This window comes from Austrofundulus limnaeus, unplaced genomic scaffold, assembly GCF_001266775.1.
Source record: "Austrofundulus limnaeus strain Quisiro unplaced genomic scaffold, Austrofundulus_limnaeus-1.0 Scaffold1770, whole genome shotgun sequence".
Classification (NCBI taxonomy): Eukaryota; Metazoa; Chordata; class Actinopteri; order Cyprinodontiformes; family Rivulidae; genus Austrofundulus; species Austrofundulus limnaeus.
This window is the reverse complement of record NW_013954172.1, coordinates 24,649-38,358: the sequence shown is the minus strand read 5'-3', so window position 1 is coordinate 38,358 and position 13,710 is coordinate 24,649. Positions and strand designations below refer to the sequence as shown.

Sequence of the window (13,710 nt, the reverse complement as noted above, 5' to 3'; positions counted from 1 at the left end):
TATTCTGTTTCCTCTGTACTTCTTGGCACCATAGAATGTCTCCAGTTGGGATAAATGTTCAACATTCCATTTTATTATTCAGATTGCCTCAGTCATTTTTTAAAGTTTTTTCGAAGGGTGAGCTGTATACAGAGTTTTTGCAATTAGAGAATTTTAATTGAGGACAATCGTTGGTGCTTTCATCAGGACAGCTCTTAATATCCTGTTATCAGACCGGCCTGGTAGGCTCAGTACACTGTGACCCAAAGTGTCTGCCATGATTCAACGTCCTTGAACAAGAAACAAAATCCCTATCATCAGTGATGCACCAGTACATCTCTCAGTTTGTCCTTCATGGTCAACATGGTTTTCAAAAGAATCTCTTTTTGATCCAGGAAATGTCTCTTTTTGACTATTGTAAAATAAGAATGCCTTGGTTTAATGTGATTCTTCAGAATTCTTCATTCATTCATTTCAAAGTGTGCATGTCATTGTGAGTTGTACATTTCCAAAGAAAGCCATTTCAATTTGTTGATGTTCCTATTTTGTTTATTTGTTGTTTCCCTGTCTTGCCTGGTTTGACGCAGGCCATTGTGGATACAGTTGACAACCTTCTGCGACCCGAGGCCCTGAAGTCATGGCAGGACATGAACCGCACCGAGCAAACTCATGCAGCCACCATGTTACTGGATACACTAGAGGAAGGAGCCTTTGTCCTTGCTGACAACCTCGTGGAACCCGCCATTGTCAAAGTTCCTGCTGATAATATAAGTAAGTAAAGCAGAGTTTAAAGTGGCCGAATGACACGCATTCACGATCAGTGCAATCTGTGTTAATTTGGTTAGTCTCATTCCATTGTAAGAGTTAGTCTTAATATGGGAAAACAATGTTGTCCCATAAAGGAAGGACTTTGTTTTCATAATAAGCATTTAAACCCTGGGGGAACAGGAAAAAAAGGCACATATTAAGTTCAACGAGTCGCTTACTGACAAAGTGATGAATATTAGACAATTAAATAGACTGGATTCTCTGATTGCGCACACTTACTTTACAAATGTATGTGTCTAGACCTTGTAACTCTATACATTAATGTGAACATTAGCCTGCTGTGGAGTCAGAAAAATTACATTGTTTATCCACAGCCTAGTCTTCCTTTTCTCATTTTCTTCATCTGGTAAACCATCGAGGGAAGGTTTCTTTTATTCATACTACCTAGAGCTTGGATGGGGGGGGAATCACTTTGTGATTGACATTTTTATTGCATAGTTCACTCTCGCCAAGATTCAGTGTTCACATGACATGTTCTTGTGTCCTTTGGTCTGCATACTGTAACAGTTTGTGAATAAAGTTCAAGAAAAAAAAAACCTCTGGTATCAGTATACAAGGCTCTGCTGTTTTTGGTATTTCTTTTGGCATTTTAAAAATTTCAGTCAAAATGTCAACAATAACTTTTTTATATTACATTGTTTTTGTTTCTCTTTGATCTGCAGTTCTGGATGTGTACGTGCTCGGCACAGATGGCCAAGTCCAGGACTTTAAATTTCCACAGTACAGCAAGAGTGGAATCTCAATTCAGCTGTCGGCCAACACAGTTAAACTAAACAGTCGAAATGGTACGTCTGACAAATAACACTGACCCCAGTGACTAACAAAGTGATTATTCATTTAGTGGCAAACAATTAAATGTATTCACTTAGGTCAAAACTAATGTCCTAGCATTACCACTAACTCTATCCATACACATATATGGGCCCTTAATTCAAGTTGCAAAGAATAGCTGTTAAAATAGTGTTATGCAACACTGTACAGCACTCAGTCAACAATTGGCTTTATAAATTTGCAACAACAGTATGCCCCTGCACAAATTATATGTTGTGATGTTTGTTGAAAAGAAAAATCTAAAGAGGTATTACTTTTAAAAGCTTTGCATGAATGCTAAGGATATTTGATAATGCTGAATGTGATACAACTACACATCTAAATGGACACTACAGAGCTTGTTGTTACAGTAAAATATTAAAAGAAATGCAAATTTCTTTTCAGAATTTTTACTTTAACAATTAACACAAATGCATCCCATTAGAATGCATCAAATGAACATTGTACAGGTTTTAGTTTTAAGACATATAATGTAGAACATTCAGAACGTCATGCCTAATCCTCATTAAAATGTATTTTCTTGGAAATTGATTAGGACATGTTTCACCCCATTATGATTGTGCAAAGTGTCGAGAAAGGGCTGAAAAGAGYAAGGAGTTAAATGCGGTTTGGGCTTAATGTGCTGCAAATCATATATACCATAAAAAGGCCAGGAAACTGTGTATTTAAAAAGAAATAAGATTTCATATAAAGAAAGCTTTTTTCCCCTTAACTCTTATACACCTTTGTCATACTTGTCATTTGCTTCAGTTTTTAAACTCCATTAACCCTAACCCTAAAAAATGTATTGGAATGTTTACCTTTCTGCTTAGAATCATGTTTTATCTGTTTATTTTATTACCACAATTTTTTATTATTAATTGTAATTTTTTTAAATACATATTTCACTCTCCAGGAATTGCCAAGCTAGTTTTTGTGCTGTACAAAAACCTGAGCCAGTTCCTTGGCACAGAGAARGCCACCATCAAGATGGCCAATGAGGCTTACGGTCGTAACGTGTCAGTGGCCGTCAATTCTGACATCATCGCTGCCTCGCTTAACAAGGAGTCCAGCCGTGTATTCATTAATGACCCAGTGATTTTCACCCTGCAGCACATTGATGTAAGTCTCCCTGCAGAAATGAATGAAGAGGTCATTTATATATYTAGAAAAAAAGGCACCAGGAGAGAACAGCCAGAGTAGACAGAGATCTGCTATTTGAATTGTAAATGTCTCACTAGGTCAGTCGGCAGTTTATTTAAGTCATTGAACATCAAATTAAAGGAGTCTTTAGAACCTAAGTGAATTCTTAATGAAAACTAATTCTTTAATCAACATTGGGATATAAATGATACCCATTTTCTTTTATAGAGGGGGAAATTAACTCCTAGATTAGCCCTACAATCTAGGATGAAATTACTGGAGCACCAATTATCTTTTGTCTTTTAAAGTTGTCACTGGAGTTCCCAGAGGGCCATGCGTGACTCCATTCTTTATCAGAGAAACTGTGCAATTCTAAAGACACGCCGTCAAACAATTATGCTTCTCTGTTATTAAGGCCTCATATACTCAACCATGCTTCGGTAGAGCAGGCACGTGCCAAATGAGATACAACATATGAATGGCTTCATAAGAGCTGTGAAGGGAAAAAATTCTCATCCATATCAGTGCTGAAAAATACTTTGTATGAGTAGGGGGTAAATGGCCTCTGTGTTCTACATGTGCTTCAATTTTGGGAAGTCAATTATTTGGACACTTAACCATAACTCTTGTTATCTGCAGATGGAGCACTACTTCAACTCCAATTGCTCCTTCTGGAATTACTCTGAGAGGAGTATGATGGGCTACTGGTCCACGCAGGGCTGCAAACTCCTGGACTCCAATAAAACCCACACCACCTGTTCGTGCAGCCATCTCACCAATTTTGCCATCCTCATGGCACACCGTGAAATCACAGTATGTCGCTCCATTTTATTTTTTAAATCCCTGTTGTTCAACTTTAGATACATTTAGATAGTGACACTTTTTAATGTTTAGAGGCTCAGACTGCAGACTAGACGTCAATTAATTGATTGTTTGGTTTTATGGCCAAATTTGACAAGATTTTTAATAATCAGAATTGTCAGAACAGTGGTTTTACACATCACATTACAGTACATGTTTAGCCAACATGCTTTCTATGGTCAGAATGCCTTTTATTCGCAAAGTTACTTTTGTGTGGTTTGTGACAGTTACCATAAACCAATTACATTTTTTTAATCATCCTTTGGGATGAAATTAATTTTTGATGAAACAGACATATAAGGTATGGACTTATCAACTACATTTTTCTTGTATGTAATTTTTCTCTTGCTCTGTGATGGACTCTGGCTCCATGTTGACATCTTAATTAATTTGTAAATAAAGCATGTCTGCGCAGCTGTATAGTCGTAAACTCCTCTATTAAACTGGGGGGTGTGAAGTGTTTTATTTGGATTTGAAGAGACAGCCTCAAAATGAGTTGATCTGAAACACACTTCAGAAACGTGGTGAAAGAGGGGCTTGTGGGGTTGCAAGGAGGAATTCAGACCAACGCATTGCAGCTCCACTTTATTTAGACCCCAACTGAATGATTTAAATGTGAAAAAGAAGAATTTAAAAGCATGCAATGCATAATTTAATGCATACTTACTGTATCTAAAATGTTTTTATTGCAAGTTAATTGACAAAAAATCTTTTTCCTTTTTTGTTCTTCTGCTTTCCTTCAATTGTCCCCCATATTTTATCCCTGATTACTATTGAACCTCCATTAATATGTTAMTAGAAACAAATACCTTGGAACTTAGATTTAAACTGTTTTTTAACCTTTCTTTGCAATATTTACCCCAAAAGGCACAAAGATAGATTGAAAATAAACAGATATTTTGTACATGTTTGGTCATCAAGTCATATTTCTGTTATTAGTATTAAAGTTTTGTACACTGAAAATTTTGTTTATTATGTATCTGTTAGTCTAAAGACTTTTTAGTTTCTGTTCCTGGCTTTTTGTTTTGTTTTGTTTTTKTTTTTCWTTTTTCCACACATTGCATGAACAAAATTAATTGTACACAATCTTCATCTCTTCTGTGCAGGGCAGGAAGAAAACAAATGAGCTGACTTTCTGTCTCTTTACCAATATGTTTTGCCTCTGGCTAATTGTTTTTTGTTTGTTTTGTATTTTAGGGCAACATTAGAGATTCCCATGAGCTGCTTCTTACTGTCATCACTCGGGTGGGCATCGCGGTCTCCCTTGTTTGCCTCACCATTTGCATCTTCACCTTCTGCTTCTTCCGAGGCCTGCAGAGCGATCGCAACACCATCCACAAGAACCTGTGCATCAATCTCTTCATTGCAGAATTAATATTCCTAATTGGTATTGAAATGACAGAACCCAGGGTAGGTTGGATTGATTACCTGTTTTTTTTTTCCTTTCACTTTATCTTTTCTCATACCTCATAACAAAAGGCTCTTTATGACTGATGGGACTTAAAAAAGTGATGTGTTTCTAAGCTTTTCTCCTGGTCTCTGACTTGACATTAGTATCATTATTACAGATGACTAAGGAGACATGTCTTACATTTGACAGGTCTTTTTAACTTTTTGTCCACTTACAGCCACTGCGTCTGCCAGAGCTTAGCTTGCATACATACCAATTTATAACATTTTTATCCACATTTTCCACTCAATTTCCCAAATTACAGAAACATTTTCTGCATGCAGTGAGGAAATCAAAGCTTTGAGTGCTGAGCTGTGTGTTGAAATCTAGTAACTCTAACCTCACAATATGCATGACATTTTAATTTCTGCTGTGCTGATGGAAAAGTAAGGCCATGCATGTGGTGAATGAATATTCATTATGTTTTTTTTCATTGGTTTCACTGATATACGTTTTGCTGAGTGAGAGAAGCAGAAACTGTAAATGTCATCTTTTCTGTGGGTGTTAATAAAATATATGGATGTTTGATGTATTGTCTGGATGAAAAAATACAARAGAGGTACAGCTTGACATATTATTTTTCAAGTTAATCTAATAAAAAAAACTTGCCATTTTATGAAAACTCTTACTGTATTGTTTGTTCTTGACTCTTTATTTTTCGACTGAATCCGTAATTATTCCTTTTCAGATTGGATGCGCCATCATTGCAGGGATCCTCCACTTCTTCTTCCTGGCTTCCTTCTCTTGGATGTGCCTTGAGGGAGTCCAGCTGTACCTTATGCTCGTGGAGGTCTTTGAGAGCGAATATTCACGAAAAAAGTACTATTACGCATCTGGGTACCTCTTCCCTGCCATCGTCGTCGGCGTTTCCGCAGCCATCGACTACGGCAGCTACGGGACCAAGAAAGCGTAAGTGCAGCTGTCTGAACACATTCTCGTAGATGCAGAACAAACATGCTGGATACTCCACTTTGTGGGCCTACCTGCTGTGTCTGTGTGTGGCAGATTTTGAAAAGAAATCAACTCATCATCTCTGCCAGCACCCTATGTGCATCCCTGGAGACTACACCAAAACATTCAAGTGTTTTTTTTCTGCCAGGGATGGGCAGCTGTTCAATTTTTCATGTCATTTGAAAGCGGCTGACAGACCCAACACTGTGGTTTCACCAGTGGGCGCAGCTACATTAATGCTTGTCTGTTCAAAGACCCTCCTGTGACCTCTTGTTTGTAAATGCTTTCTTAAAGAGAAAAGTGCCGCACAGAAGAAACCTATTGCATAAATTAATGGCCATAATATATCAGTGACTGTTATGAGGGACGTCTTTGGGTCTTCTTTTTTTTTTTTCTTACAAATGTAATGTAGGTTATTAATAGGTGTAAAAACAAAGACCTCACATTAATATGACCAGTTCAACAACAGCTTTCTTTCTTTCTTTCTTTCTTTCTTTCTTTCTTTCTTTCTTTCTTTCTTTCTTTCTTTCTTTCTTTCTTTCTTTCTTTCTTTCTTTTAGTATCTATTTGCAAGAAGACAAAATTGTTGTATGCACTGGCCAAAGCAGAGCTGTATAAGTACAAATACTTTGTTACTGTACTTAAGTAGAAATTTTAGTTATCTGTACTTTACTTGAGTAATTATTTTTCAGCCTACTTTTGCTTCTACTTCTTACATTTTTTTAAAAAAAGGTAAGAAGTAGAAAGTCATTACTCCTATTTTCATTTCAGCTTGTTATTGTTAAAAAAATACTATCCTGAAAAGTTGTGTCTCCGGGATGGAGTGAATTTAATTGTGGTTGGATGAGAAGTATAAATATATACCATTCTGATACTGTATTTAGTTTGTATACAATTAATCAAAGCTGCACGCCTTTAGAAAAAAATTTTTTTGAAGAGGTCACCTTCCAATAAATGTATTTTGGAAAAACTAACCACTCATTTTTACTCAATACTTTTATTACTTAAGTACATTTTATGTCAGAAATTTACTTTTGATACTTAAGTACAAAATAAATCAGATATTTTAAGACTTTTACTCAAGTAATATTCTTAGAGGAGACTTGAACTTTTACCAAAGTAATTTTATGATAAGATACTTGTACTTTTACTCAAGTATCACTTTCAGGTACTTTATACAACATTGGGCTAAAGCTAAAACAATCTGTTTTTTGTTCCTAGGTGCTGGCTAAGTGTGGACAATCATTTCATATGGAGTTTTATAGGACCTGTCACCTTTATCATCATGGTAAGCTGTTTTATTTTTGCTTTGAATACTGAGGCTGTCAGAGAGTGGAAGGGACTGGGAGAACGTGAGATGAAAGAGATGCAGGAGCGAGATAAATAGGTGAAGCGGGTAAACCGAGAGGAAAAGTCAGCAGGATTTTTTTTTCCTCAACTTGTCTCCTCAGCGATGACAGGTTAATTCTGCTCCAAAGACAGATTTCTGAGGCGCCCGACAATTCTTTGTGCCTCTTACTGCCTCGACAAGAATCAGGGCTTGATGGTGTACTTTCACCCCATATTTGTACAAGTATTACGAAGTGACATTACCTAATAGCTTTCAATTGATACTGTATGTGACATAGTTGGAAATATGTATTAGGCATTGGCCTAATGTGGGAGTTTGTATCGAGAATGGCAATTTCTGAGTTTATTCCTCCCTTTATTCTCCTCTGCATCCGCTTCCGTATGTTTGTCTGCCTTTAGTAAAAAGGAGCTGGCGGTGTCAGGGAGAGAAAAAAAGCAAAGGCACCTCTCTGTTTGGTCAAGGACCATCAAGGGTGAAGGACATATAGCATTTCCTATTGACATATGTCCCATAAAAGGCATGCAATTATTTACTGGTCATGACATTATTATCTCCCGCTCCATCAGAGAGGCTCAGAAGAATGAGACCTCGGGGAGTCTGACTTCTCTGCACAAGTAAAAAAAAAGGAAATAGCATCTGCTATCCCTCACATATATATACTCAAAGCCTTCCACACTAACCGCTGCTTTGCCCTTGTACAAACTAAGGGATGGCAAATTTCTGCAAACTTGATTCGCTTTCATGCAGGGAGGTTGAGGGGGGGTATTTGTTGAGCGCCGACTTTATATTATACAGCTTAATGGTTGGTACAGTATCTACAGATGCAGTGACCTCTGCTGAACATCAAGCTGACACTGAAAATATACAAGAGAGAAAAGGGGGCAGCTGTGTCAAATTCCAGCGAGTGTCTGCGCACCATTGGCCGACTGCTTGGAGCTTTTAAAGCGAAGCTACAGAACGTCTCTTTGTGTGTTGTGGCAGAATAAATAAAAGACGAATCTACTAACTGGACTGCATTTCACAGTTTTCTCAAAGAGAAACATTACGTCTCGATGTTGCATTTAAAGATGGATGAGGAGGTACACAGAGGACCTGAGGAAGGTCTGCACCAGACTGAAATGCTTTTCGAGTCGATGCCGAGAAAGCCTCTTTCTTGTTTTCGTTTTTGTTTTCTCCCCTTCCGCACCCGCTTTGAACGTGTGAGCTTATAATTGAAGAAAAAGCGAGCATTGTATTAAAGCAAACACACGGTTCTTCCTGCCTCAGCAAATGCTCTGTCAGCCACACAGGAATATGCCCCCACCCCCCAAATTGGGCTCTCATTGTTTTCCAATCGACTGTTGCTCTCATAATAATTTGCATGAAAAATACGTCTGCAGTGGAAATGATGATCAGGATCCCAGCGGTGATGACCAGAAAGATAGAATCATGACCCTGTGAGGAGCTAATGTATTGCTGCGAAGCTAATCTGTGACAGGAATGAGGTTTTYTTGCACTGGCTTGGGCTTGGTGCGCCGCTCTTCTGGTTCCACGCAACAATTGTCTCCAAAAAAAAAGACAAAGCACTGTGGAAAAAAAACATCTCAGGGGAGCAGGCAGGAGCAAGGTTTTGTCTACATCATCCGTGACCCTGGTTTCTCTACAAATTGGCTGTGTCCTTGTCAATGAGAGAGGGCTATAAGAGCAGGAGAAATGAGGAAAACAGTACAGCCCTAGCCATGCTAGCGTAAAGTAATACTGATCTTAACCCGAAGTTGTCATGTTTTTTCCCTCTCTCCTCCTGTTGAAATGGGTCTGAAATACTGACTCAAAACAAGAGCAGGGAGCAGGCATTTAGATCTGTGTTGTTAAGCAGAGGTCGCCCGTCTCTGGGCTCAGGAGGTATTAGCTCCATGAAAGGAGAACACGGAAGTAATGAGTGGTGGTGGGGAGCCATTAGCATGCTTGAGATAGCTTCAACGCCAAGCCCTTTGGATCATGACACGTCATGAACAGTTCTTGTCATCCGGACAGCTCCATCTGCACCTTTAATATTTCATCCCCTGCAGTTCATTTGGAGTTCAGGGTGTACACACACAGTCCACTTCAAAAAAAAAAAAAGCTCTCTCCTCAGTCTCAGTGAGTCGAGGTTGCTTCTGCATGGCTTGCAGTGATGATTCAGAAAGAGAGTGAAGGATAGAAGCAAGGCAGCTCTGCTCCAGCTAGAGAGATCCCCCCGGGAAGGGCTGCGAAAGCATGTCGGTGGGGGTGGGAACATGTGCCTTGCTGCTGGCTTGCTTTAAAGTACTGTGTCCCTCTCCTCTGTCTCATTGGATCCATGTCACCACTCCATGTGTGAAAGGTTTTTTTTTTTTTTTCAAAAGTCCTCCCCCACCTGTTCCTCCCCACCCACTCTGTCATACTCATTCAGACGGCTGGCGGAAGTAATGGGTGGTAGCTGTGAAACAAAACAGTTTCAATGTCYTCTATGAAAAAAAGGGAAAAAAGTCACTTTTTGATTTTTTRCCRTTTTTTCATGCTTTCTTGCCATCCCTTTCTTCTGAAGCCTGGCTTATTGTGTGCAGCTTCATGAGTTGATTGCATGTGGAGGGGGTGATGTATTGATCACAGGCAGTCTTTTGATAGCAGTGTGCACCAGAACACTCAGAAATTTCTGTTCAAGAGTGAATGACTGTGGTCTGAGTCCAGCTCACAAAAGGTCCCCCTATTTTTCATCTCTATTTTTTTCTTTCTTTCTGGCATTCTAAAAATAACACCGAAAAGCACCATTCATTCGTACGGCTAAAAGCACTGGTCACTGTGAAAGTATTTGTTTGAGTGTTTTTGTGTACCGTTTGATTACCGGCTGATTAAAAACTTTACTGCGCCTCAGAATTTTGCCCTTCGCAGACATTTCGTGACATTATTTATACATGGCAGGCTTGCAGTACAAAAACAGCCTGGTACGTCTGCTGTGAGTGCTTGTACATGCCGTGTCGAGGACCAGTTTGCTCCAGAATAAATGTGTTTGAAGTAAATTATTTGGAGGAGCCCCTTTGCTGGACAATCTATCCTTTGTGTCTCTAAATCACACTATTGATTTTTAAAGGTACCAAATAAATGTGCTCAGAACGAAACACAGCTCATAGTATCCTTGTCTCAACCAGATATGTGCCACCTTCTCCCTTAAGATTTAATACTTTTAAGAAAATGGGGGAGGGGAAAAAAGCGAACAAGCTCCCTCTCCCTTTCTTTCTTGTTTTTTTCTTTCTTTCATCCTTTTCATCTGGACACACAAGAGAATTGAAGAAAATATACCATGTTCCCCCAAGCCTTTTGTTGCTGGTTATACCTCATAATATTTCACTACGTGCATAAAATGATATGCAGTTGTTTTGTACAACAATGGGCTCTTATTTCTCCTGCTACTTTTCATTCCCTTCTGACATTACCGGACTGCTGCTGTGTGGCTGTTTCTATTTTCTTTCTTTTTTTTTCTTTTTCACATTGATGGATTTTAATGCATTTTCATGCTCCTGTTGATATAGAATGACACTAAATTTGGCGCCAGTCGGCCAGTCTGAGACTAGTGATAGACGTTTATTGGATCAGTCTGAGAACATGTAGAGTTAAAGGCTCTTTTAATGATTATAATTATAGACAAATTAACGGTTTCTTTCTTTCTTTGCTTTGTCTTGAGTCGTATATCTTTATGAATTAACACCGCCGTTACTGTTTTGACAGCTCAATCTCATCTTCCTGATGATCACGATGTACAAAATGGTGAAGCACTCCACCACCCTGAAACCAGACTCCAGCCGACTGGAGAATATAAAGTAAGTGAAGCATTGCACTCTGAACTCAACATTTCCCTTTGTATGTGCAGTGTGGGATTTTTTTGCCACTTCTATGGGGAGCTATAAAGTTTTCTACACTTGTGGTTTTGGTTTTTAGTCGCCCGTCCCCTTAACGTTTGTTAGCCTTCACTCATGTAAAAATAAATATAAAAGAATAGTTAAACTATTTTCTGCCAAATGTTAGACAATATTGGAATAAGAAAGGACATTTAAAATGGTATTTCAGCAGAAGTGAAACAAGTTTTTTAGCTCTGGCAGGATTTTTTTGTTGGTGAAGTGGTGCACATACTTTGCGAGGAGCTTTCTTTGTGCCTGCGTTGTTTTGCTCCAAACCACTAACCACAGAATTGCATTGACGTGACACACATCACTCTTAAGGCGGCAGCTTAACTGTGGTGCTGTGAGCTGTTGGTTGGGTGGGGTGCAGAGGGAAAACTACTATGTGTGTTTGCCCCTGGAACATGACAAATCTTTGTTGTTTTGTTTTTATTTTCCACCCTAACATTTTGCTCTTGGAGGAAAAAAAGCTATATTTATTTTTCCCCACTTGTCAATAGAACACTATTTAATAAAGCTCGCTGCAGGACCCTTTTTTATTTGCCATTAAACGGTCTTATTGGTTGCTGTAGAAATGRGAGTTTATAGGATCGTGTTAGCACAGTCAGTGTTCCGGCTGAAGCCACTCTATAGAACTGCTMTTACTATTTATAGTTGGGTGTTTTTTAATCTTTTCTAAATTTGAGCAACATTATAACACTGTGGTAAAACCGCAATCAGGGAGAACAGTCGTAAAGGGCTTATTTAGACATCTTGTTTTATTTGTCACTGACTACTTCCTTATGGAGTAAACCGCAGCAGACCACATATTCTGACCTCGGCGGCTTTTTAGATTGGCCTTCATTTTCTTCTTGAATGTTAAAATAGTTTCATTTAGGCTTGTTTATTCTGACCGAATACGCTGTGTGCTAATAGCCGTTCCCCTGTGGTCATTTTCTTTGTGTTCTTTGTGCACTCAGAGTCAGTTTAGCACACTGACTGTTGCATGTTGCACGTTGCATGTGAATGCAAAGCTAATGCACACCCTCTGCTTTTCTTTCTCCCTCTTCCTCTCCCTCTCTGTTCTGCGCTCCCACACCAGTAATTATCGCGTATGTGATGGCTACTATAATACAGATTTGCCAGGGTAAGCTTTCATCACTCACCTCAAATAATTTTACCCCACATAACAGCCTGCGCCCATGCAAATTCAACTACAAGACAGTGTTCTCTAAGCAAAACGCATTGCTTTGAGTGAAATTGTTGTAACTGAATCATCCGGCAGCCAAATATACAAATTTTGGTCCTTGTTCAACCCAAATTTCCCTTGGATCAAAGTTGAAGATCTTACGCTCAAGTGCCAACTAACCCGCACCATTCTGTGCTGTGATCTAATTGTGTTTCTCTCTTCCTGCCTATCATGCTCCCTAGCTATGAAGATAATAAACACTTTATCAAGTAAGAACATGTTGCCCAGAAGTCTCTTTTTTTTCCCAGCGTATCCTCGTCACGCTCCCTTCTTCGTTCTCTCGCCTTTTTGCCTCTATCGTTTACTTTTTTTTTTTTCCTTTTTCCAAACTGCAGCTTTAAAGCTTCTCATCGTCTGTCCTTGTAATTGGTCACTTTCGCCATTTTCATCAGTTTGGTTCAGTGTTGTGGTTATTGTTGTTCGTGTGTTTGAGCATTGAACTGTGACAACTGTTTGTCTAATGGCTTCACTGGACCTTTACACACAAAGAATGATTTTTTTTTTTGTTGATCCTTGAAGTCTTTGCACATCTTTCTTGTACCCCCATTTCTGCAAACATGCACACACACACATACACACACACACACACACACACACTAGATAAATATTTTAAAACATGCTTCGCTTTCTGAATTTGCTGCTCAGTACGTTCTGACACATGACAAAGTTATTTGCAGGAAAGCAGATCAAAGTTTTGCTTCCTTTATGTCTTTCTGACGGCAGGAACTGCTTTTAGGTTTGAACTGGAAATGTGAAAGAAGGGGTAGAGATGGAGTAGTTAAAGCTTATGTGTTTTTTTCTCTCCTCATTCTTTGTTTTTCTTGTCACACAAATTATAAATTGTAATTTTTTTAAAAGTTTTTCACATTTAAGAAAATGTAAATTCTACAGATCCCTGTTGTTATTTTGTCAYTGAGCATTTCTCATGTTAAATTTGTCACGCTCTTGTGTTTTCTGTTTCTGTTTGTTAGGTCTTGGGTGATGGGAGCTTTCGCCCTGCTGTGCCTGCTGGGCCTCACGTGGTCATTTGGTCTCTTTTTTATCAGCGAGGCCTCGATCGTCATGGCGTACCTGTTCACAATATTCAACACCTTCCAAGGAATGTTTATCTTCATTTTTCATTGCCTCCTCCAGAAAAAAGTAAGTTATTTTTCATATGATTGCTAAAACTTTGAGATTTGTCCTTCAAGGTGGAAAGCATTCAGGTTTTCTCCTC

General features: G+C 38.8%; 1 protein-coding gene across 27 annotated transcripts in view; it reads left to right on the top strand.

The window, feature by feature from the left end:
- Window positions 1–566: 566 nt before the first annotated feature.
- The window catches only part of LOC106536321 (adhesion G protein-coupled receptor L2), a gene marked incomplete at its 5' end in the record, with an annotated part of 27,292 nt that continues 14,148 nt past the window's right edge, over window positions 567–13,710 (top strand). For 23 of the 27 annotated variants that reach the window (XM_014033546.1, XM_014033540.1, XM_014033539.1 and 20 more), the window contains 11 exon segments: window positions 567–750; window positions 1,470–1,592; window positions 2,534–2,739; window positions 3,400–3,573; window positions 4,819–5,031; window positions 5,760–5,980; window positions 7,244–7,310; window positions 11,097–11,188; window positions 12,348–12,392; window positions 12,677–12,703; window positions 13,466–13,634. In XM_014033546.1, coding sequence (XP_013889000.1) covers window positions 567–750; window positions 1,470–1,592; window positions 2,534–2,739; window positions 3,400–3,573; window positions 4,819–5,031; window positions 5,760–5,980; window positions 7,244–7,310; window positions 11,097–11,188; window positions 12,348–12,392; window positions 12,677–12,703; window positions 13,466–13,634 — 1,521 coding nt within the window. 27 annotated transcript variants of the gene reach the window in all.